The 25470-nt window shown below is 46.4% G+C and overlaps 1 protein-coding gene across 5 annotated transcripts in view; it reads left to right on the top strand.

Moving 5' to 3' along the window:
- ARHGAP36 (Rho GTPase activating protein 36) overlaps positions 1-25152 on the top strand; it is a 31622-nt gene extending 6470 nt beyond the window's left edge. Inside the window, exons 1-12 of one of the 5 annotated variants that reach the window (XM_010358059.2) lie at positions 13952-14113; positions 16967-17125; positions 18366-18431; positions 18938-19173; positions 19418-19610; positions 19832-19887; positions 20121-20271; positions 20834-20982; positions 21159-21335; positions 21592-21689; positions 21821-21927; positions 23893-24468. In XM_010358059.2, coding sequence (XP_010356361.1) covers positions 17017-17125; positions 18366-18431; positions 18938-19173; positions 19418-19610; positions 19832-19887; positions 20121-20271; positions 20834-20982; positions 21159-21335; positions 21592-21689; positions 21821-21927; positions 23893-24050 — 1500 coding nt within the window. In that variant the 5' untranslated portion in view covers positions 13952-14113; positions 16967-17016 and the 3' untranslated portion in view covers positions 24051-24468. Of the gene's footprint in view, positions 1-13951; positions 14114-16730; positions 17126-17645; positions 17714-18365; positions 18432-18937; positions 19174-19417; positions 19611-19831; positions 19888-20120; positions 20272-20833; positions 20983-21158; positions 21336-21591; positions 21690-21820; positions 21928-23892 lie in introns of those variants that run through there. The other 4 variants (XM_010358058.2, XM_010358056.2, XM_010358057.2 and 1 more) reach the window with 4 other exon arrangements.
- Positions 25153-25470: the final 318 nt, after the last annotated feature.

Raw genomic sequence — 25470 nt, forward strand, 5'->3', positions numbered from 1 at the left:
TCATTCTGAAGCCTGTGGTCTTTCTCTGCCCTCCCCACATGGAAAAAACAAAAGCCCTGATTTTCAAGGGTTTTACTCTCATGGGGAAACCATGATCTCTCTCCCCACAAAAATCCACATTTTGGTACCCTGCTCCTCCAGATTCTCATATTTAGGGTGAAATTAAGCAAATCTCTGTTTATATTGGACCGTAATGGGAGTTATTAAAGCGTTTTCCACCTTTGCAATTCCCCATATAATCTTCATGTTATAGGAACACATTTCCTGAACTCCAAAGCGAGAGAGACTTATGATGGCGATTTTAAGCTCCAAGGAAAGAGTGTGTGTGTGTGTGTGTGTGCGCGCGCGCGTGTGTGTGTCTGTGTGTCTATCCCATGGTGGTGGCATGTTGATAAGTGTTCTGATAGCCCCTCTTATTGCCCCATTTATATGGGTGGGGGGCATCAGAGAAGGATAGCTTTCCATTATGCTAGTAGTCCCTGGCCCACGACTGCATCTTTGGAGCCATAGCCGGGGAGCTTTTGGCTTCTTCAGAGTTGAAGTTTGTCCTCCATTTCACAGGCAGGAACACTGAGCTGGAGTGAACCAGATGGTCTTTATGAACCAAAGTGGAACTGACACAACAGGATTTAGATGGGTAGTCTAGTGATGTGTTTATGCATGTGTGCGTATGTGTGTGTGCTGGTGTTGAGAAGCAGGGGCAGACCCTCTGAGGAAGAGAGGCCTCACATGAACAGCTGTGAGGAGGTGGAAGTGAAGCCGGTATATTCAGAGGAGAGTGAGGAGGTGTCAGATTGGCCCCACAGCAGCAGGAAAGCTGAGCATCTGAGACCAGATGCTAGAAGATACCAAAGTTTGCCTGAACACCTTGTATGGATTTAAGTTTAATGAAACCAAGGGGCTTCAGGTGGTCTATGCCCTGCCTGAGTAAGACTGACATATTTAGGCTCCCCTTTTCCCCCAAAAAGGAGACTTTCTGGCTACAGAATACTTTTGGCAATGCTTTTTGTGCCCACCCAGGATGAGGTGCTGACCCAGGCCCAGCTGGGGGGAAGCTTTATGGATGTTCCAACTGTTTTTCATCCACGCACCAGGCTCATTTGTGCCAGATGAAAGGGCACAATAATAACAGTGGCAATTTAAATCGTGCTTCTCACTTTCCCCCCTGAAAAGTGGCGAAGTGACTCACCACTGTTGAATTGTCCCTCTCTATCCACCCCCTGACCTCTTTGCAGCAGTCTAGGCTGGTTCCCTGGGGGCTAAGCTGGGAGCTAGTGCTTCCAGAGGCCCTTTAGCTGTGACTGGGATGACATCATGCTCCCCCCATAAATGTGTTCCCCAAAATGCGATGTATTGCTTTAATTTGGGTTTCTCAGATGAGGCTGCTTGGAAGGCATTAGAGCAGCATGAGCCCCATTAGGAAAGTGCAGTGCCCCCCGACTCATGAATAATATAAAATGGGGTCCATTCAGTAATCTTTTCTGAGGGAGAAGCTCTGCTTGTTTTTCTACATGCAGTTTGGTATGGAGATGCTTGCTCTATTTGAAATTTGCCATATACCAACTTCTGGTAGTGATGTTATAAAAATGGGTCTGGGGGAGCTGTGAAATGATTCTCTTACTCCACCCTGATTCTTCACCTCCATATCCCTCCATACCCAATTCCCCTGACCCTATGGCTGGAAAATGTTCACTTTCAACTCTTTCTTTCAGCACCAGCCTATGGAGAGCTCCCAGAACTGGAGCCAGTGAGGTGCACTTGTGCCTAGAGTAATTACAGATTTTGACGTATCAACAAAGCAGGTAATTAGGTGGAGAAAGTATCCGCTGTCTGGGAGACAAAGAAAGTAATTATGCTGACTACTTCTGGTGCTGTCAGTAAACTCAAAAGAAAGATTTGTAGAGAAATGATAATGTTTGATAGAAACTTCAACGTCTAGCAGGAATCAGGGGACTCTTAGTAAAGCCACCTGGTATGTAATAAAGGTTTAGGAAATATGGTAGACCTGAGTTCAAATACCAGCTCTGCCTCCTAGGGTCTGTGTGATCTTGGGGAAATTACTTAACTACTCTGAGCCTGATGTGTGAAGTGTAAAAATAGCAATGATTATAGCTCTATCTACCTTACAGGATCATTGTAAGGACCCAAGGAGATAATGCATGTCAGAACACTTACAATGCCCAGTACACAGTAGGTACGTAACAAACGGCAACATTATTATTATTATTACAACTATCCTTGCTACATACCAGGTATTCTCTACAGCAGTTCAGAGTTTAAAAAGGTAAATAAATTATTGCAGTTATGTATGATCATGTCATGAGAAGTATGAAGGGTGTAATTGTGGTGGCTCAAAGAAGGGAGCCCTCAGTTGAGAGGGAAAAGCACAGAAGAGCAGAGAAAGTTTTGTGATTCTGGAGTTAGGTTTAAAAAAATAAGTAGGAGTTTGTCACAAGGCCCAAGGGGAAAGGGCTTCCAGGCAACTGGATCTGCCCACACAAAGCCAAAAAGGTGTGAAACAGCCAGGCCCTGAGCAAATAGTTGGGCTCAGCTAGGCACCAACTGGGATCTCCTGGGCGGGGGAGGGGTGTCAGGTCAGAGACCAAGAATCTATCCAGTTTACTCCCACCAGCCCCTGTATCGCGCCCTAGGCGCCCTACCTGGCCAATCACGTGCGGCGCCCTCCTCTTCTTTCCTCTAAGCAGTCAGGTAAATTCACACCCTGCCCCAGCTGGCCACAGAGGTGGGCGGGCAGGCGAACCCCCACGGTGAAGATCAGACCAGCGGGCACCCCTGCCGAGGTCGCGGCCCCTACTTCCTTTCTCCTCTCAGTCCCAGCCCAACGTCCCACTCGTCCCCGCCCCCAACCACACACACGGTCACTTGGGTTCTTTTAGACAACCCTGTACTCTCACACACCGCACCCATACACTTACGCGGCAATCCCCCTTCAAGACACACACAACCCGTTCATCCAAGCACGTAAGCTGACCACATGCGTCCACACCACACACGAGAACATCACACCAAAAGACACACACCGCACCCTCACATGCATAAACCTTTGAACACACACCTCAAGTAGATTGACTTACAGAGAAATCTTGCACACGAACACATTCACACACTACACACTTCAACAAACACCACCTGTAAACCCACATTGACACACTGCATCTAAGCATAAAAACACACCACACATATGCACACAAGCTTCAACGGGCGCACACACATCCACACACTGCACACACATATACACTCACCACAGCAAGACCACAAACCCCGGCAGGAGCAGCACACACCCACCTTCAAACCGCACCCACATAATCCCACTATAATCGGGCAGAAACATACAACCTATAAGCGTGCACACACAAACACATGCTGCATGTCAAAGCGCAAACCAAATACACACCACACCAAGCACTCCAGCTAAAACGTGCTCCGCTCACACACCCCCCACACCCAGCCACACACCGAACGCACACACAGATCTACCGCACGCGCGCGCGCGCACACACGCTTACATGCATACATACATACACACACAGCCCGCCCCCGCCTTCCCTTTGGGCGGAAGAGAAGGGGGCGAGGAGGAGAGGAGGGGAAAAAAGGAGGGAGGATGAGCGAGCGAGGCGGGGCGGGCACAGATGCTCTTTTCCTTTTGACCTGGGGTGTTGCCCCCATGTTCCCCATTCCCAAGCAAAGGGAGTGAGTGAGTTGGGTCCAAGGAAAATCCAGGCAGAACCCAGGAAAACGAGAAGGTCTGGGAAATCAGCGAGCGGGCGCGAGGGCTCCGCGGGGACCCTCACTCAGCGTATGGTCGACCCCTCCGGAGGCTCCTCCTCCTGGCACCCTCCCCCTGGCCTTTTCACTGCCTTGACCTCTGCCCCCCTCCGCACCCCCACCCTCAGCCAGGACACGTGCTTCTCACCCCCGCCCACACCCGCACCCCCACCCCACGCCCCACTGGAGAGAACTGGCCACTGTTAAGGGTAAAGAGCTTTATTCGTTTCAAGAAGTAAGGAGTTAAGACTGGCAGACAAGCTTTTTGCAAAACCTGTTCTAATCTAGCTTGAAGACTTTTCTTAATGGAGAGCTCACTCTTTCTCAAAGCATCACATTTTCTACGTAAAGGGCAATGGCTATTAGAAATCCCTGACCCCGCACTGGACACATAGTAGGGCGCTCTAAATGTCCCCCCCCCCCACCCCCGGCCTATGTCATCACATTTGGCAAGGCTGTCTGCAGCCTAGCACTGGCTCGTGACAGTTGTTGGGCAGTCAGTCAGTCGGTAAGCTCTTTTCTTAGCCCATTAGCCCTCCTGAGAACAGCAGCTTCGGACTGGGCGCCACTGGCGGCAGGGGGCGATAGAGTCGCTAAAGGTGCTTTGCACTTCTGGTTCTGGCGGCACAGCCCCCTTGAGAATCTCTGAAGTGCCCTCCCTCCATAAGCGGACTATGTGAGTGGTGGCGGCGAGGGTCACTCCGGAATGCTCCGCGGCCAGATGACTTTCTGGCTCCTGTCCTCCGCTTGCTTCTTTTCTGTGGAGATGGACAGCAAGGGAAAGGGAGATGGACCTCTCCCTCCCACTACTCCGTGGCGCATTATGTAAAGTGTCATGCAGAAATACCCAGGCTTCAGAGTTCTTTATAGGTTCGAATCCCAGCTCTGCCACTTGTTAGCTGACTAACGTGGCAAGTCGCTGGTTTAGGTCGCGGGGTAGTTGTGAGGCTTAGAGTAAGTGATATATGTGAAGTACTTCTTTCCAGTTAACACAGAGGATGTCAATTCTCTCCCTCTTTCTCCCACCCTCTTCAAAAATATAAAGATATGGGAGTTTAAAAGAAAGGGGATTAGAGTCTGGGAGGGGGGACATGGCCACCAGCTGATGCCCCCAAGCCAGGCCAGAAACACAGAGGATGGGCAGGAGTTCAGTTAACTTGCAATATGCTGTGTTTAAGGGAAATGCCTGCACCAATGATTTGGTGATGCCATTCACTGGCCACAAGAGAATCCAGGTCACACCTCCAATCCTTGGAGTTGTGATGAGGTTCTTCTGCCCATCGCCTCCCCTCCTTACAAGGACTTCCTAACTCACCTCCACTTGTATTCTTTTCCTTCTTACCAAGATGCCACATTAATATTTTTAAACTTCTTGTGAGCACTCCTTGGGTGCCAGGAATGTCTCCTGTTAACTTATGTCCCGCCAGCATCTAGCACTGTGCCAGACACACAGTGCAAGCTCTATACAGGCAGCAAGAGATGTCCTGGTTGAAATCCCTAGGAAACATTGAGACTCGAGGGTACATGAGGAGTTATCATAAGGAACCTAAAGAGAGGACCCTAGGCACTGCAGGGATGGAGGGCAGTGGCTTTGGATAAAGAGTTATTCCGTTCCTCTTCAAAGCCCTCCACCTCTAAGCCTGCCTGGAAGAGCATTGCTTCACTGCGGCTGAGGCTTCTGCAGGCAATTAAGAAGAAAGCCTCTTTCCTGGAGGGCAGAGGCCCTGGCCAGCTAGAGGGTGAGTCACCACCTCAGTTAGGTGGTAGAGATGGCGCTAACGTGGCAATGAATCAGTCCAAGATGGCATGAGGAGATTACCTGAGTGATGATGAGAAGGGGGAATGAGGCAGGAGCCTGAGCCCTTGAGGCTGGGACTGAGTGATAGAACGTCTATATTCATATGCATAAAGTCAGCTCCTAACCTACCTCCCCAGTTCCACAACCAAGTCCCCAAGGATAGCATTGGCACCCTCCTGGAGAGGGGAATGTTTGGGAGACTTGGGTTCCAATCCTGACTCTGCTACTTACTATGTGACCTTGGGCAAGTTATTTTCCCCTCTCTGGGCTTCAGTGGCAAGGTAAGTGCTAGGTACTTTACCTATGTCATTTCACACATTCTTCTCCAGGGTAGTATTGGAGCACTAATTTCCCTATTTCGCAGTCGAGAAAACGGAGGCTGAGTGATATTTAGTTATCTACCTTCTCTCTATATCGTGCGGTCTTTGTGTATGTATGTTACCAGACAATCCCTGTAATCCAAGCCTCTTCTAGTATGCCAGTTCTCTGCTTAAATTGGATCCCTATGTACTCAGGTTCAAATCATGTCTCCCAGCTGCCCCCAATACCAACCCATGTTGCCAGCTACCTGGGTGGGTTTTCTTTTCCTCTCCGGCGACACCCTCTCCCACCTCAATTCAAGATTTTCCCTGGCATATAGGTCTAAAATCTCACATTAAAAAGCAAACATCACCAGAAAGATGTACTCCAATATTTTGTGTTTTATCACAGTGGAGGGTGCTGGTTGCAGGATGGGGAGCAGAGCTTCCAGGGCCATAGGGAGGGGCTGCAGAGACAGAAGAGAGAGAGAGAGAGATGGAGGGAGAGAGAGAGACAGAGGGAGAGAGAGAGAGAGACAGAGAGAGAAAGAGGGGATGCCAGGGACAAATTGGACCAGCCTCAAATTGCTGCTCCCTCCCTTTCTCCACCTCTACTGATCTGGTGTTCTAGAATGTATAAAGGGGCAGCACCCAGTCCACTTACAGCAGGAGGAGAGGGAGAGATCCTCTCCTCTCCTCTCCTTCAGTGGAAGGGCAAATTGTCCTGAGTATTCAAATTGTACTCCTGTGTTGGGTAAGATTTACTTAATTCTGGGGGAGCAGGGGAGGGCGAGGGCCTCATCGTGGTAGCAATGATGGTGAGGTGGCACTTAAATTGAAAAGAGCACCACCAGTGCTGCTTAGAGCCAGACGCTCGTTCTCTTTACTAGGGGATAAGTGAAACTTGACACGGCTTCTGGATCTCATTTCCAATCCAGGCACCTAAGAGCCATATCTCTGAGCCTTTGGAGAGTAAGTCCATGTCTGCCTGGGCTTCCACAGCAGCTATACTTGGAGCAAGCAGCTGTACTCTATCCTTTCCCTTCCCTTTTCTTCCTTCTCTCCTTTGCCCAGGCTCTACTTCCCCATTTTTCCCTCTTGCTGGGCTCACCCATAGTCTCTTATATTCTTGACTCTTCACTTTCTTCTCCATTTCTGTCCCTGTTTGTTGACAACACTGTCCCTTGTGCATTTACTTGGCCCAAGACAGGAGAGAATTCAACTGGGGGGGGGGGTGTAATTGTGTATTTGAAATTCTCCCACTTAAGATCTTTTGTTTCTAACCCCATATTGCCCTTGTTGCATCAGATAAGAATAGTTAGCTCTTGTAAGTTATATATTTTTGCTTGGTTGGACGTTGACTTGTATATATGATTGGTGGGCTGCAGTTTAGAAGGGAGTATTTTTGGAAGAGGTATTAAAAGGTAAGATGGTTTGGGCTGGTGTGGATGGCCTTCTGACTTCTCCAAGTGCCTAGATATGCAAAGAAGACAGTACATGAAAAATTAAGAATATAGTAGGGGGGTTGGGGGTGGGAGACCGTTGCCATCCAGGTCAATGGAGGACTTTGTGAAGTCAGCTTCTGTTTTGTTCTTGCTGATCATTGAACTTTGAACAAAATGACCTTTTTATCTCTGAGTTTGGAAGACCAGAGGCCCTAGACAAGAAGACCAGAGGCCCTAGACAAGAAGGGGAAACAAGGAGCAGAAAGAGTGAGGCAAGGAGGGGAAAGGACTATTCCATGTGCAGTCCTTGTGTGCAAAGGGCCAACAAAGAATGTCCCCTGCCCTCAAATGACACACCAGTCAAGGCAGAAGGGAAGCAAAGTGCTGTGGCAAATTATGTGCTGAGCTGGGATCCAGGAGTGCAGGACCTTCATCTTGGCTCTACCACTAATTAGCTGTGTCCTTGGGTAAGTTTCTTAACCATCTGAACCTCCATTTCTGCTCTTCCTTCACTTGTACCGTGAGGTTGTGTGGCATGGCCAGGGGAGGAGAGATTCAGAGCACTCAGAAGGAAGGGACCCTTTGGCTGAATCTTGAAGGAAAGCTCTGCTTTGAATAAGGGAGAGAAGATTGTGGGGTACATTGAGAACCAGTGGGAGTGGCCCAGGGAATTCAGCAAACAGGTATGCGTAAGGCACTGAGCTGGCTGCTGGGTAGAAAATTGCTATGAATCAGCCCCCTCCCCACCGCGGCAAGCTTTCCAGAGAGTGGGGGAATCTGAGCGGCAGAGCCAAGCGCTGGCAGTGCCTGCAGCTCCTCTCAGCACTAGCCGCCGCCGCCCGCCGGACTGTCGAGCAGGTCACGCAGCCTTTCCCTGGCCGGACCAAGAGGCTCGCCAAGAGGTAGTGCAGGGGTAGCGCACCAGTGGCCTGAGCGCAGGCCACTGCGGGGTGAGAGAGGGAGGTGAGGGCACTTCCACGTGGAAGGCCCGACGTGAGGGAGGGAGAGGAGACCTGAGAGTGTGGAACAAGTTGCCCAGGCTTTTGCGTTCAATGTCTCAAACGTAAGAGCGCGCAAGGAAAGATTTAATTTTTCTAAATCTCAGCTGGGCAGGCAGCAGAGAGTGGTTTCCGCGCGCCGCGGGGCTTTAACTTTACAGGTTCTGCGCTACCTGGAGCTACCCAGGGGCAGCACCTGCGCAGCGGACCCCAACCCAGCCTAAAGGCCATGCTCTGCAGCGCAGTGGCAGCCAGAGACCCAGGGCAACCCCGAGAGGCAGAGGGCGCACAGTCGGCACAGAGTGTGCACAGTCTTCTGTCCCTAGCTCAGAGCCGAGGGCACGCAGCGGGATGGGTGCTCGGCGGAGGGTCGGGGGTGGAGACAGGCTCAGTCCCCTGCACTCTGGTGCCCCAAGGCCCTTGGGAGGGCTTGCGGTGGGGGGGCTCTCTCTTCAACTGCGAATAGCAGCCGTGTGGCCCTGTGTCCCGGAGTTAGCTAAGTCCAATGGAAGAATCCAGGACTTTGCAGACGTGAGAGTTGTGTCTCTACAGTGCCCTTAGATAAACAGAATGATAATAAATTACGCCAGTTATGTTTCGGGCTTGGAGACGCTCTCTGACTTGCCCAAGGCCACTCAGCTGCTTAGTAACTGAGGAGGCCTCCTGACTCCTGGTCTAGGGATTTTTCTGATTGCGTCATAGCCATGAGAGTGGTCCAATTTTGAATGGGGATGGATGGATGGATGGATGGATGGATGGATAGACAGACAGATATTGATATTTTTAAAAATATGCTTATTTGAATGTAGTTTTAAAATACCATTCATGCCATGAAAAACAGGGAAAAACATCTCCCACAGCCTCAGTTCCCTATGACAGCCACTCAGACAGGATTTTGAAAAGAAAACTGACAGAAAATTGGATGCTCATTGGGGAAGATACAATCAAAGGAGAATAGAGGGGGTGGGAGTAGGGGAACAAAGATGGAGGAGAAGAAGCTCTCAGCACGGATTCTGAGAACTTCCTTATTCTGAAGGTTTCTTTGACATGGTCTCTGTTCAGATGGTTTCCGGGAGTGTCCCCATCAGTCCTTTATTTCTTATGCCCACTCTGTAGAAGACACAGATGTGGTCTGGAGAGGCAAATATTGATGACCCTCCTTTTAATTAAGTCTCATTTCCCTTTTTCCCTCTCTTGTAGTGAGTACATTGGAGAAGGGAATTCTGTGTGTGTGAGTGTGTGTGTGTGTGAGAGAGAGAGAGAGAGAGAGAGGGAAAATGAATATGTAAGGGAGTGTAAGGGTGTATGTGCGTGTACATGGATGTCTGTGAGTGGGAGTGTGTGTGTGTGTGTGTGTGTGTCTGAAAGGCAGTGGGTCTCAAAGAGGGAAGCTTTGAGAGGCAAGGTAGATGAGAAGAATGAATCAGAATTTACAGAGTGCAAACTAAAAACTTAGAGCTGACTAGGGATCTGTCCAGTGCTAGTGGGCCTGGGGAAATAGTCAATTCTTAATATTCCTTAAAAGAACAAAGGAAAGGAAACACATTTAAATTAGTGCAGAGAAGGATGATGTTAGAACCATGGGCCTTTCCTGATAGTCTTCAGACACTTGACATTTATGTGACCTTTGACTAGACTGCAAGATCCCAGGGCAGGAATGGGGGCTTTCTACTGCAGATGGCTCTCCCCTTCCCTCCACTATCTCTAGCGTGGGTGGCTTCCATACTGTGCCAAGGAAGCCAAAGTTCAGGACTAAATCCCTTTTGTTGGCCAGTTAGCTTTTATCTACATTGCATAGACTAGACGAATCCCCACATATCACACAGTTAGCTGCCTTGCATCTCTGATCATGAAAGACTCAGTGAAGATACAGTTCATTGTATCCCATCTAGAAGTGTGCTTCCTGCTGACAGTGGGTGAGTACCCATTTTCATCTTCAAAGGGTGATACAGAGGCATTCTTCAGCAGTGAACACTATCTGCCTCATTCCAGATAGTAGCACTTCTGCTAAGTCTTCCCCTCAAGTTTGGCTCTCGGGTATTTTGGAGGGCAATTCCTCACCTTGCTTGCTTGCTTGCTTGGCATAGTAATGTACCCTTTGGAGAACACTTTCATTCTACCCTATCTTTTATTTTATCTTCACAGCCACACTTAATAGGTACCATGATTTTTATTTTGTAAGGTCATGGATTTGAGGTTCAGAAAAGCAAGATAATTTGCTCTCTGTCAAATAGTGAGTGTGTAAACTTACATGGAGCGAAGCTGGGATTTGAAGCTAAGTTTCAGTCTATATCTCAGGACCTTGCCAGGATACCATGCTGTCAGATTGGGGGTAGGCTGGGGTAAGAAATGTAGTGAGATGAATACACAGGGCTTTTGGTGTCTTTCTCCTCTGTCAACTCCTCTCCTCTACCTTTCATAATAGTCTTTGTTTTTTTAAAAAATATATATACTATTCCTGTAAATATATATATAATATATATACACACATGCACACACACACATATATAAACACACACACACACACATACATGTCCATGTATCTATCTTTCTTTCTATCTTCGTTTCCCAAGGAATGGCACAGAGCAATGTATAAAAATATCTCAAAAATCCAGCCACCTCCTTAGGAAAGAAGATAGCCTTGGTTTAGACTTTCCAAGTTCCAGGCAGCAGATGTTGGTGATGACTACCAAGAACTGCTATGGTTTGGTGGGAAGGGCAAGGCTTGAGCTGGGGATAGGAAGGGACAGCTGGTTCCCAAATCATGTTCCTCCATGGCATTTTTGTGCAACTTTAGGTAAGTCACAGCCTCTCCAAAGCCTTAGTTTGTTGCTTTTGTAAAATGGGGAGGAAATATCCAACCTACCTCTTTCCCAGGGGTTGTTGTAAGAATAAAGTGGCATGATTCATTTATTCATGAATCACAAATAGCTGTTTTAATTACAAGACTCTCAAGAGCTTATAATCCTATGATTCACCTGACAAACACTTACTGAACACCTATTGTGTGCTAGGGTCTGGAGATAATGGACATATGGAAAGCTTTTAAGAAAATGAAAAGCAGAAGACAAATTAGACATGAAAAACTTTTACCTCCTATTGATAGAACATTTTATTTTTGACTTCTTTCACCACAATTTAATAGAAGGAACAACCAAAAGGGGAAAAAATGATATGCATGACACAGCTTGTGATGCCAACACTATTATGCACCCTGATACATATTGCAGATAATAGTGAGAATATCTATATCTTGGTGTACTTGATGTCACATTGCCTCGTTTACACTATTCTTTGGGATGTTTATAGCAAAAAAAAAAAAAAATGTCTTTCACCATCCTGAGCTTGAGTTGTTTCTTTCATCAATAAAATTTAAAAACAGGATTCCATGGAATGATGACTGTACTTATTTTACAAAGATGCTGTAATATGTGGTGGCTGCCTGCCGTCAGATATGACCTCCCTTGGCTTATGGAATCAAGCTTTGATTATGTGTGTATTGTTTTGATTTCTTTATTTAGCAATGCAGAATCTTGCAGCTAGTGAAAGAAAATATGGGTGCGTCAATGGCAAGAGCTCTGAGACTGAAGAGAACTGGGTTCTTGTCCAAGCTCTGCTGTTAAATTGCTGTCTGGTGTTGGGAAAACCCCTGTCTCTCTGTAAGCCTCAGTTTTCTGACCTGTATAATGGAGGTTTGGGACCAGATGATGGCTAAGATCCTATTTCTGAAACATTCTAATATTCTAATGTTCCTGAAATTTTCTTATTTTTTTGAAGCCAGGGCTTTTCTCCATATATTTTAACAGTAATACTACCTCTAGTTTATGACCTTCTGCTATAACATGATGGGCTGACTCAATGCATTGATGAACGCTGTCCCCAGATTTAATTATCTTGGAGCATCATCACCACATTTTATAAAATGAGCCATTTTGCTCATTGCATCAGCAGCCTTTGCTGAAATGGAGGTTATGGGATAACAACTTTAAGGCTAACTCATTAATGCTCCGGGATGAATAAGCTAATGTGTCAGCAGACCAAATTGGTGCCCAAATGTTTTCATATAGAGACCCATATCTCTTTCCCATGTTGTGATATATTAATTGGGATATCTGTATCCATTGCCGCTGCCTGTAGTCATTTGAATAATGTAGATGCAGTACCTTCTGGGCACCCAGCCCCATTCACTATCAATTTCCTAAACTTTGAGGCACTCTCAGAGGCTTGGAACAAAATTCTAGTGATGCCATAAAGTACCTAATTTATAAGGATTTAAACCACGGCATCAGTGCAGTCCCTGCATTTTTTTTTTCATAGGTGTTTACTAGTAGGCACTGCATCATTCCTAACTATTTGATGGGGGCAATGGAGTAAATTAGTCCTCCAAATCGTGAAGGCTGTAGATTTATGCCTAGTTGAAACCATTTCAGTCCTCACAATGTTGAAGTGGGTAACCTTTCTGACGTTAATTTGTTTCTCCATCTGTGTGCCCTGCATTTTGGGAGGATGTGAGAAACAGGCTTGATGCCATTCAAGTGTGTTTTCCCTTTTTGTATTGATGGAAACTTGATTTGTGCCTGTCCGCTCTTTGTTCAAATTCTTTCTCTTGATATCTGCTAATATTCTTGCCCCTTTACTGATCCAAATCAAATCATATGTGTGTGTGTGTGTGTGTGTGTGTGTGTGTGTGTGTATGTATTGTGCTAGTGACAATGTAGAATTGGATGGTTTGAAAGAGAAACAAATTTTGAGACATACAGACATTTTATTAATCTGAATAATAACATTTGAAATATTAACCTATGCAGTTACTTTTTCTAAATTTTATAAGATGATTTTTTAAATACTTGACTCTGATGAAATTGGAGAATGAAGAAGAAAGATCTATTCCTCAAAATCTCCTAAGATCTCTTTATATAATTCAAATTTAGTGGAGATTGAACACAGTAGGTTGTTCAATGGATTGATACAAATTCTAATTTTATGTAATTACTTTTGAAACATGATTTTTTTTTGGTAAACTCTGGCCCTATGCAAAGAACCTTCAATATTAATATGTTTATTAAAAACCAATGCTAAATATCACATGTAATATTATTAATTCAACTCTCAGACAACCACTGAAATGGATACTGTGTCATTTCACCATTTTATAGAGAAGACCACTGAGACTCAGAGAATTCAACTGACTTTCTTAAGATCACACAGCTAAGAAATCTAGAGTTTGGCCTTGAACTCAGTTCTATTTGGTTCTAACACCAGTACAGGTATTTGTCTAAAGATAGTGTTTCTGCAAATGTTTTGAATTCTAGACTGAAACCGAGCTGGTTTGCTTTCATCTTCCTTTTGAATCTCATGGTCACTTCAGGCTAGTGCCATGGTATAATGAAAGGGTCAGGGGAAAACACTTTGGAGCAAGAGAGGTCTCTTGGCACCTCTTTCCTGTAGGGAGCCTCCTTTGTGTTCAGCTTGAAATGTCAGGCCTGAGGATGAGTATTCAAACCTCAAGAACCTGTTATGTGCCTCTCTCATAGTGCTAAAGCCTGCCTACTCATTCCCCCTCCCCACCCCACCCATCTGCTTCTTGTCTGGGGACATTGGTCTTCCTAAATCTGCTTCTGTATTGTATGCTACTGGCACCTTGAGAAGGTTGAAAGCGAGTAAGTCTCTGCCAATTTTTCTGGTAGAACTGTAGCATATAACTGCTCTTAAGTGTAGCCCTGTGTGCTGGAGCAGGGAGGCAATGACAAACGGTTTATTCTAAGGCCTTTGATTTCTTTCGGAATTGTAAGCATCTAGGCTGACTCATCTCTCAAAGGCTTTTCTCTCTCTCTCCCTTTGGGGCTGTTGTTGATTGGGGATTTTACTGTTTGTTCTTACCTTATATTTGTGGGAGAGAAGGGACTGATTTTCATCTTATTTTTGGGTGAAAGAACCAGCACTGCTCTTTGGATGATCAGATCTGGTAAGCTTTGATAAGAAGAAATAACTGAAACTCCAAGACAGGTACAAAAGACGTCTGGATTGGGGAAAGGGAAGAGGGGAGTAATGTTAGAAAAATTAAGCCACAGCTAGGCTGTGTGTCTCAGAATGAGACCCTAGATTAATAGGCTCTGGACCTGCTATTTTGAATGGGGGATTGCTAGAAGCTTAGTCTGGAACTGTGGTTAAATGCATGTGCCTTTGGTTAAAAGGGTCACTTTGCAAGTTGCAGTTTGGTGGTTGGGGTTAGGTGTTCACTTTAGGTCCAGGGGATGGAGCTTTGCAGTTGAAGCTTTAATAACTATGCTAGGTGTTTTCCTCTTGGCTTAGTTCAAAAGCCATAGGAAAACTCCTCATCTTTTCTCTTACTGCACCTATTTCTGACATCTGTGATCCTGGCTATTAGGGAAAGTGGGCAAAAGAGTTTTGGAGACAAAATTCAAGGTATGGTTTATTTGTTTGTTTGTTTGTTTTTTTGGACAGAGGATAGCTCATCCATTTGGATTATTGCATGATAAACCCTTACTTAACTTTTCTCTCCCAAAGCTGCATTGCATGATCTTTGAAATTGAAGCTCCCCACCCCCCAAATCATATATAGAATGTCATTGTAGATTCCATGGGAAAGATACATTCAGTAAAGTAGTATGTAACTACTTCCTTTCTTGGCAAAAGGTTTAGTTCCCCATCTCCTGAATTATCTTTTCTATCAGGAACCAGCCATATTTACCCAAACCATAAACTTGGGAGCTATCCTAAATTGTTTTCTTTTCATTGCAATTAAAGATGTTCCCTAAGCCCTGTCAGTTCCATCCATGAGATTCGTCCCCTACTCCAGCCCTAGTGAGACTGACTTGTGTCAATATCCCTTGCCTCTTAGCTCATCTACCTACTTCCAGCTCTCTACCCAAAACAGGCTTTTTCATGGCTTTCTGTGATTTTTCCAAGGTGCAACCCTGACTCTTTCACTCCCTGCCTAAAACCCTATTGCCTTCAGGAAAAAGTCCAACTCTTTAAGCTGGCTTACAGGGCCATCCATGATCTCATCCCTGCCCATCCAGATTTATCTCCTTCCAGTCCCTTTATACAACTTCAAGAATATGATAGTCTCTCTCCCATCTCTTTTCCTTTGCACAAGCTGTTCTCTCCGGATGCTCCCCTCCTCTGTCTCCAGGCAAACTTAGATGTTTTCTCCTTTCAGCTCTCACAATACTTTGTTTATATCTTGGAGGTCTAACATCACAAGGTTTTGTAAATTGTTGCTAACCTGTGTATCTCCTTCACTGCACTGTTAAATCTTTAAAAAAAGAAATAGTATTACCTTGCTCATCCTTTGAATCTTTGGTGCCTGGCAAAAAGTGGGCAATTAATACAGGTGTTTTTTTTTTTTTTTTTCTTTAATGAAGGAATGAATGAACAAATGAGTAATAGAGAAAGTGCGGGAAAGGATGCCGTGTGAGGTGCAGGGGCATACCCCGTGGGGGATGCTTTGTAGTCTGGAAGTAGTGTAAGATAGTGGGCACCATGGAGAAGGCACATATAAAATAGGTTTTACCATTAGGCTAAGACAGACTCCACTTTGATCACCAATTCTGTTTAAGGAGTCTCACTAGAAATGGTCTGGAAATGATGTTTGTTGGTTTTGGTACAAATGATTTTTTTATGAAAAAGTAATATAATCAAGTTGTACAAAGTTTGGTAAATAGAGAAAAGGCAACAGGCAAACAAAATCTCACCAGTTAATGCAAATGCTGTTAGCATTTGGGTGCATTTCCTTCAGTCTTTTATTTTTACGCATGCTTTTCTTCACATAGTTGCAATAAAAATTAATACAATTCTGTGTTTTGTATTTGTTGTTTAAAAACTCTTTGTAAATGTCACTTTAATGATTGCATAATTTTTTCATACTGTGGCCATTACAAAATTTATGTAACTAATATCATTGCTGGGCTAGCTTTTTTTTATCTTTTTTTGTTACTATTATGGTTTATGCGGATATGCTTTTCCCTGTCTGTAGGAAGATTTTATTAGGATAGATTCCTAGAAGGGGAGTTACTAGGTCAAAGGGCCTGGGGACGATTTTTGGCTCCAGACCCTCATGTTCAGTTTGTTTTCTGGAAGACTTGTATGAATTTGCAGCTCTCCTAACCTAGATGAAAGTCCCCTTTTTATCCAACCTGGACAGCATCGAGTACCATCAGGGAAAGAAAAAAAAACCTCCAAAAACATTCTAATTAATTAATTCATGGAAAATACTTTTTTATTTTTGTTTCAAAGTGCTTTTGTCAAAAAATGTTTTTCTCTTTTATTTTTTCTTCATATTTTCTCTCTTCGTACTTTTTTTTTTCTAATTAGGTTTTCTTTTTCCTGGACTATCTGTTAAGGGCTGATTTTTTGAAGTTGAATTTTTTTTTCTTTTTTAGCAAAAGCAACCAGAGGCTGCTCTGCTAGAGGGTGAAGCCGCCTCCCAGTTTTCCCTCCCCCTCTACCCCCACCCCCATAGTTCTCTCCACCAGGTCCAGTGGCAATTGGATGATGCAGCCTTGATAATCATCCGATTCCAGAATGGGTGGCTGCATTCCTTTTCTGAAGGCAGCAAGGGCACTGTGCCCCAGAATCATGCCCCCTTTGCTGTTCTTGTCCGCCTTCATTTTTTTAGTGAGTGTCTTGGGAGGAGCCCCAGGACACAACCCCGACCGCAGGACGAAGATGGTATCAATACACAGCCTCTCCGAGCTGGAGCGTCTGAAGCTGCAAGAGACTGCTTACCACGAACTCGTGGCCAGACATTTCCTCTCCGAATTCAAACCTGACAGAGGTAAGCTGTACCCCGGAGTGTGGCATCCTCGCCTTCGGGAGAGTGGACCCTCCGGGCAGGACGGGGCGGATTAGGGGTCTAGGAGGGAGGGAGGGGCTCACGCCTGATCTCGGACTTGGTCAGTTCTCCTGGCGTCTGGGGAACTGAAGAAGCCGGAGTTGAAGGCTATTTGTTGAATTGTGGAAGGGGTAAAAATTAGTTGAGTTTGGTCGAAGGCTGGGGGTTGAGGGGCAATAAGACAGAAGGCAGATATCAGGGACAGACAGGTGGACAGAGGGCCGGTGAAGAGACAGACGCACCAGGTGCGGTGCGAGAATAAGGCAGAGCGAGACGGAAGCGCAGAGGGACACTCTGGAGAGAACTGGGAGAGATAAAGACAGCGCGGTCGAGAGACAGAGAGTAGAGGGAGATAGCGAGACAGTGTGTGAGAGAGAGACGCTCCTAGCCGGGCGGTGAGCGGGAGGGCGGTGCGGGCGCGGGGGCGGCGGCAGGAGGTGCGCCGCGAGCTCTGCCCACCTCAGCTGGCTGCCAGGGAGCGAGCAGGACGCGGCGCAGGACGAGGTTCGAGCGCACCAGGGAATCTCAGGGGTACGCGCGCGGATTTGGCAGCGGAGCCCAGGCGGGTAGCGCGGACCCAGGCGCGCCCCAGAGGTATTGGAAAGTGCTGGGGGTGGCAGCTTCGCTAGGCGCACACCGCGAACGCAGCTTGAATTGAGTGAAGCAAAGGGCTAGGAGCCCCCGCTGGCAGTCACTGATGCCAGATTCGGAGTGCGGGGACAGCCAGGTGTCGCCGCTTCTCCTACCGCAGCGCAGGGAGCCGACGGCAACCTGGTGAGAGCGCGCCCGCAGTAACTTGGCGACCCTCAACCGCGGTGGCGCTGCAGGAGAGCCCCTCCCTCCCTTCTCCTGTTGTGTGATCTGGGGGCTTCAGAGCCCCGGAATTTATGTTTTAAATGTTGTATTGAGCGACTACGGGTGCGTAGCAAGATGCGCGGTGCGCACGCGGCGCATTAGATTGTCTGGTTTGGTTAAATTCTCGGAGTCAGATACAAGTGAGATAGGCTTGGCCTTGTTAGGTGGGGAAACTGAGGCTCACAGAAAGCTAATTACTTTTCGCCCGCTGGACAGAGCTCGCCTCCTTGCCACCCCCTCCCCTTGCGGCAGGTCAGTGCATTGGGATATTTTAGTCACTTATCAAGTCCTATTTGTAAGTGTATCTTTTCTTTTTCTCTTCCCGTAGCTTTACCTACTGACGGTCCGAACACCTTGGATAAGTGGTTTCTGATTTTGAGAGGACAACAGAGGGGTGAGGGGGCTCTTGTATTTTCTTTAGAAAAGAAATAGAGTGCTAACCTCCTGTGTAGTGTGGCCCTGGCTATTGGAGACTGGGAGGCGTCCACCGTCCCAGGAGACACTCTCTTCAGCTCCCAAACCCCACAGGGGGTGATATCAGGAAATGGCGCAGTAGCTGTAGGTGCTTGGCGCGGTCCTCTCAGACCTTTCTGGTGGACTCACCCCACACAGATAAACTCGAATAAATCGCCCTCTTTGCCTCAAGGTAGTCACCCCCAGGGAAAATTTAAGGCAGGGACCTCGAGCCTCGTCGGGGTGGTTGAGTGGAGCTGAGTCCTTTCGCCAAACCACTGCGGGGTCTTTTTGGCTAGCTCCCCAGGGAGGGGCGCTGCGGGTCTGGAGAGGTGGGGTTGGCTGCGAGTGGTTGCTGGGAGGAGTGCTACAGCCCCTGCAGTTCCTCCGGATTTAAGCGCTGCGAGGCTTTGACGTTTCTCATTCTTTCTCTCCGTGGCTCCTCAGCTGTATCACTCAAGACATTTGGCATTCGCCTGGAAGAGGTCCTGGTGAACGAGTTTACCCGCCGCAAACATCTTGAACTAACAGCCGCGATGCAGGTTGAAGAAGCCACCGGTCAGGCTGCGGGCCGTCGTCGGGGAAACGTGGTGCAAAGGGTGTTTGGCCGCATCCGGCGCTTTTTCAGTCGCAGGCGGAATGAGCCCACCTTGCCCCGGGAGTTCACTCGCCGTGGGCGTCGAGTGAGTTAAACCCTCCAGGTTTCAGGCAGGGGCCTCTCCTGAGGTATGCAGGAATGTGAGGCCGAGGGTCAAGGCCTGTGCCCTCAGAGGCAGTGGGGAGCTGAACACAATATGTTAAAGTGCTGTCCTTGGCTTGCCACAAAGGGAATGTATCTTGTTCTGAATGTCATACATACAGTACTCAGGAAGGTCCTAATTGACTCTCTTTATTTCCCATTTTAAGATAATCTGGATTTCTCCACAGGGTGCGGTGTCTGTGGATAGCCTGGCTGAGCTGGAAGACGGGGCCCTGCTGCTGCAGACCCTGCAGCTTTCAAAAGTTTCCTTTCCAATTGGCCAACGACTTCTGGGATCCAAAAGGAAGATGAGCCTCAATCCGATTGCGAAACAAATCCCCCAGGTTGTTGAGGCTTGCTGCCAATTCATTGAAAAACATGGTAAGGGAGCTGCAAATAGGTAAATCAAGGAAGGAGGCAAAGGGAAAGGAGGGATGTTCTAGAAATGGGGGGAGAAAGGAAGTTGAGGATGAAGGGCTTGGATAACATTCCCCTGACACCCAGTGGAGGTCGGGATGCGGGAGTGGGGGTGGGGGGAAGAAAGGAAATGCCATGGGAAAGGAATTCAGAGATGCTTAGCATCCCCTGGTCTTTTCTTTCAGGCTTAAGCACAGTGGGGATTTTTACCCTTGAATACTCCGTGCAGAGAGTGCGTCAGGTAAATTGGTTATGTTTACATGTTTGTTCCTCCAATAAGAAAGAGCAGGAGGAGATGGAGTTCCTCCATAGACCTGACTACCTGGTGGGGGGAGGAGCAGGGTCTTCTTTGCAGCCCCCAGGCCCACCATATTGCCAGCTACTTCCACTGAAGCCTGGAACCTGTTGAAGGAATGACCAAGATGGAGCCTGTGGTGGGCCAGGCAGATAGTCCATGTCTTCTCCTTTTCCTAGCTCCGTGAAGAATTTGATCAAGGTCTGGATGTAGTGCTGGATGACAATCTGAATGTCCATGATGTGGCTGCACTCCTCAAGGAATTTTTCCGTGACATGAAGGACTCTCTGCTGCCAGATGATCTGTACATGTCATTCCTCCTGACAGCAAGTGAGTCTTCTGACCTCCCTAGTAGGGCAAGGAAAGGAAATATTATTGGGGTCTAGGGGTTCTAGGGACAGAGCTCAGGCTGGAGGACTTCGAAGAACTAAGGCAGAATGAACATAAGAAGATGAAAAAACCTCTCCAGAATATATGCAATTATTATTTGTCAATTAAAAATAAAATGTTAATAAAAAAACTTATTTGGGTTACTTTCTTTGTATTTCAAAATGTTCCATTATAAGTCTGTTGCTTGGATATTTCTCTAGAGCTTCTTGAAGATGTGTGTGCCCTCTCAGGCCAAAAAAAGAAAAACAAACAAACAAACAAACAAACAAACAAAACAAAACAAAACAAAAGCCAGGTTCTGTAGAGGAGGTCTGGTTTTTATGGGAGCACTTCTTGCTTTCAGAGTTCCTGAGCTGAAATGCTTTGGAAATGAACAAAGGCAAGATGCCTGGGTACTTTCTCCATAATTGCCAGCAAGTTTCAAGCAGAATCTCACCTCCCTTGGTATCAGTCTGTGACCAAGACTATCCCCCTGAGACAGTCCCTGTTTTCCTTCCTCTAGCTTTAAAGCCCCAGGATCAGCTTTCTGCCCTGCAGTTGCTGGTCTACCTGATGCCACCCTGCCACAGTGATACCCTGGAGCGTCTGCTGACAGCCCTTCATAAAATCACTGAGAACTGCGAGGACTCAATTGGCATTGATGGACAGTTGGTAAAAAGATCTGGGAAAGAGTAGTGAAAACTGTAGTATGGGACATATGTGGGAGTATATCAGCAAGAGGGTGGATGGAGAGGAGAGAGAGAAACAAGAATAAAAAGAGACATATTCATTTGTACAACTCCCAGTACTACCTCAGCGTCAATCACTTTCTGCTTTCCTTTACCTAGGTCCCAGGCAACCGTATGACTTCCACCAACTTGGCCTTGGTGTTTGGATCTGCTCTCCTGAAAAAGGGAAAGTTTGGCAAGAGAGAGTCCAGGAAAACAAAGCTGGGGATTGATCACTATGTTGCTTCTGTCAATGTGGTCCGTGCCATGATTGATAACTGGGATGTCCTCTTCCAGGTAGGTGCAAGTTTTGGATGCACTTGTTTTACACATCCCTCTCCTGTTCACAAGGCAAGGCACAGTTGTGCCTGCATCTTTAAGGGTAGCCAAAACAGGCAGCCACAAAATCATCCAGACTAGAAATTCCTCCAGTCTAGAAATTCCTCCCACATTAGCTGGCCTTGGTACCTTTAGTACTGGGTACCTGAAAGAGATGAGTATAAATGAAAAGGTGCTGTGTAATGATGGCTAATGTTGCTAATTCTACCCTCAGGTGCCTCCCCATATTCAGAGGCAGGTTGCTAAGCGTGTGTGGAAGTCCAGCCCGGAAGCGCTTGATTTTATCAGACGCAGGAACTTGAGGAAGATCCAGTGAGTGTTTTTGGGTTTGTTTATGCTTAGCCTGAAGCACCTTCCACTATGGGGTTTTCCAACTCCAGACCATCTTTATATTAAGTAATGCAAGTACACAAACTGACTTTTTCAAAATCCTTCCTATTCAGGAGTGCACGCATAAAGATGGAAGAGGATGCACTACTTTCTGATCCAGTGGAAACCTCTGCTGAAGCCCGGGCTGCTGTCCTTGCTCAAAGCAAGCCTTTTGATGAAGGTCAGTTCCCTGCTGGAGGTCAGACCCTTGCCGAAGGTCAGTCCCTTGCTGAAGGTCAGGCCCTTTTTGAAGGCCAGGTCGTTGCTGAAGATGAGCCCCTTGAGGAAGATGAGTCCTCTGAGGAAGATGAAGAGCTAGTATTTGAATATCTTAATCAAGGAGTAGTCTTTGGGGGAAGCTCAAGGTCTAGAAATCCCAAATAACTTTGAGATTCAGGGCCCACATCTTGAAGGAATACCAGAACTTGGTGAGGAAGATGATGATGATGATAATGATAATACTTTAAATTTTGATGATCTTCCTTCCCTTGGAGATATTCTAGAACCAGATTATGAAATTCCAGAACTCATTGAGATCCCAGACTTTGAAGAAATGCCATATTTTGAGATGGTCCCAGACCTTGAAGGAGTCCCAGATATGCAAGAAATCCTGAACCCTGGAGAAAACCCAAACCATAACCTAGAAGAAGGACCAGATTTTGAAGACCACCAAAATCTTAACCTTGCAGAAGTTCCCTATCTTGATGTAATCCCAAACAATGAAATCCCAGACCATGCAGATGCTTCAGATAATGATGAAATCCAAGATTCTGAAGAAGATCCCAGTCTTGAAGAGGTCCCAGCTGTTGATGGAGTTCCAAATGATGAAGCCTCAGATGCTGAAGGAATCCCAGACTATGAAGCCCCAGAGGTAAATGGGATTTCAGACTCTGAAGAAGACCTTGATTTTGAAGAAGTCTCAGCTCTTCATGTGGTCCCAAGCCCTGAAGAAGCCCCTGGTGGACGTGAAATCCCAGATCATGAAGAATCTCCAGAGGTTAATGGACTCACAGACTCTGAACAAGATCCCAATCTTGGAGAGGTCTCAGGTTTTGATGGAATCCCAAATGATGAGGAAGCCTCAGACACCAAAGAAATTCCAGACCATGAAGAAGCCCCAGAGACCAATGGAATTGCAGGCCCTGAAGAGGTCCCAGCTCTCCAAGTAGTCACAGGCCCTGAAGATGTCTCTGATTTTGATGAAATGCAAGACCATGAAGAATCCTCAGATGTGAGGGGAGTCCCAAACAACGAAGAAGCCTCAGATGTTGAAGAAATTCTGGGACGTGAAGAAGCCTCTGATGTTGGTGAAAACCAAGACTCTGAAGAAAGCCCCAGTCTTGAAGAAGATTCAGTTCTCCATGTGGCTCCAAAACCTAAGGATGCCCAGATTTACAACAAAGTTCAAGATTATCAGAAAGACCAAGTCAATGCATTTGAAGAAGAAGAAGTTACCACTATGGCTCCAGAAACTGAAGATGTCTCCATTTTCAGTACAATTCCAGACCCTCCACAAGACCTGGCTGTCAATCTTGAAGAAGTCATGAATGTGGAAGAAGTCCCAATGCCTAAAGATTTAGACTCTAAAGAGGTTCAGAATCCAAAGGCAATTCAGTTTCATAAAGATGCAGATGTTGCATTCCCTGTAGATACCACTCTCCTTAAAAACAAGTCTCAGCCTAGCCAAGTCATGAACTACAAGTCCTCCCCAGAGGTGTTGAAGAGCAACACCTGCTTTCTCTCTTCCATGCAGTGCTGTAAACTTTCAGCTCTAGCTTTGTTACTCATTTGCTTGGTAAAATTAGTCAGGTTACTTGAAGGGTGGTGGAGATTATTAGGAGGTCGCCCTCTTACCCGTCTCCTTGGTGGTATTATACATTCCCTCTGAGCACAGGGTATTTGTCTTACTCTTTCTCTTTCCTAACTCAGCTCTTTTCCCAGTTCCCACAGTGGTCCTAGATTCAGAGATCTGTGTTCTGGTGTCAGGCTGTAGTATTCTTACATGTCAAATGCGGATAATCATTCCTGTCCTACCTTCTTGCCTCATACTGTATTTGAAACTCAAAATTAGGTCTTAGTGCCTTGGGTGCTGTGCAAAGTACAAGGTCTAGAAACATAAGGAGTTAACATTGTTACTATTTTCCAGATTCCTCTGAGGAGCCAGCTGTGCCTCCCGGCACTGCCCGTTCCCATGACGATGAGGAAGGAGCGGGTAACCCCCCCATTCCGGAGCAAGACCGCCCATTGCTCCGTGTGCCCCGGGAGAAGGAGGCCAAAACTGGCGTCAGCTACTTCTTTCCTTAGATGATTTTCCTTCTATAAGGTGCCAGACAGGGGAAAAGAGTTGGGGTAGATCTGGGATGTCACAGGAAACATTAAGGAGAGAGTTGAAGGTAAAGATCTGAAGGTAAGAGGGAGTTCCACCTGATGCTCGGGTCAGGATGAGAATTTCAAACACACCGCCAGCCCCTTCACTGGGGATGCTTGGTCTCTTCAGCTGGTAAAAGCAGAGACATTTCTGTGTCATGCCCAAGCTCCCCGGCGCTGCCTTGCCTTTCTCTTTTACCCCTGATCTTGGCTTTCTCTCTCTCTCTGCAGACTTCCCTTTAATTGATGTGACATTTGTGGTAAACACCTTTCCCAGGGAACCTCAGAAATCTTGAGGTGCTTTCCCTTCCCCAAATGGGATTGCATGATTTCCCTGACTTTCCTACCCTCCTCCCAAGAGCTCAGTTGGAAAGGCCCTCAAGAGGCATGCTAGAACATTAGGTCAGCCTACTGACAACTGACAAACAATTCATGCGAAATCATGTCACACCAATGCATAGCCGTGTCCCTGCAGCAATTCCACCGCCTTAGGATTTCCCCCTCCAAATTATTCAGACCAATGGCTTGCCAAACGGCCTCTCCCAAAATTCTGTGCAGTTTTGCTCAGGTCATGCCAACAGGGAAACCTCAAGTGTAGATCTAATTAGTGTTTCTGGCATCCAAAGTTAGAGGAAAAATTAGATTTTATTACCTGGATCTGCGTTAAAGACAATTGATGTTCACACCCTGTTGTCAGCAAAACAGCTAGTTAGGTAAGGACACATAGTTCCAAGTAGCTAAAGTCACCTGATTATAAATGTTCTTAACTATCGTCTCTGTAATTCCTTTATACAAGACAATACAAAATTGCGGGACATGCTCTAGTAACACGCAGATATGGGTTACATATGACATCCAAAATTATAGCTGATATTATGGGTAACAACTGCTAAGGTCCATAGAATGAAGAATGTATTGTATTGAGGGATAGAAATTGATCATATAATGGGTAACAACTGCTGAGCTCAAAGATTTGTGATTGTTAAAACTTCTCTGGCATTTAATCATTAATAAACATCTGTATTGTGACAGCAGCATATTCATTGCTTACTGTGTTTTTTTTTCTTTTAATTTGAGGAGTGGGTTGGGAAGCTCTGAGTAGAGAACTGAAGGGGTAAAGGAGAGGTGAACAGAAATAAAGAGGAAAGGGTGATGTAGAATAAAGAGAAGAAGATGACATGGGATAAAAGGAAGGGGGTGACATGAAATGAGGGGGTGGATTGATGTGTAATAAAGAGGAGGGAGTGAAGTGGGAAAAAGGGAGTAGGGTGATTAGGGGTAAAGGGGAGGGAATAGAGTAGAATAAGTGGGAGGGGAGACATGGAATAGAGAGGGAATGACATGGGATAAAGGGAAG

This window comes from Rhinopithecus roxellana, chromosome 7 (assembly GCF_007565055.1).
Source record: "Rhinopithecus roxellana isolate Shanxi Qingling chromosome 7, ASM756505v1, whole genome shotgun sequence".
Classification (NCBI taxonomy): Eukaryota; Metazoa; Chordata; class Mammalia; order Primates; family Cercopithecidae; genus Rhinopithecus; species Rhinopithecus roxellana.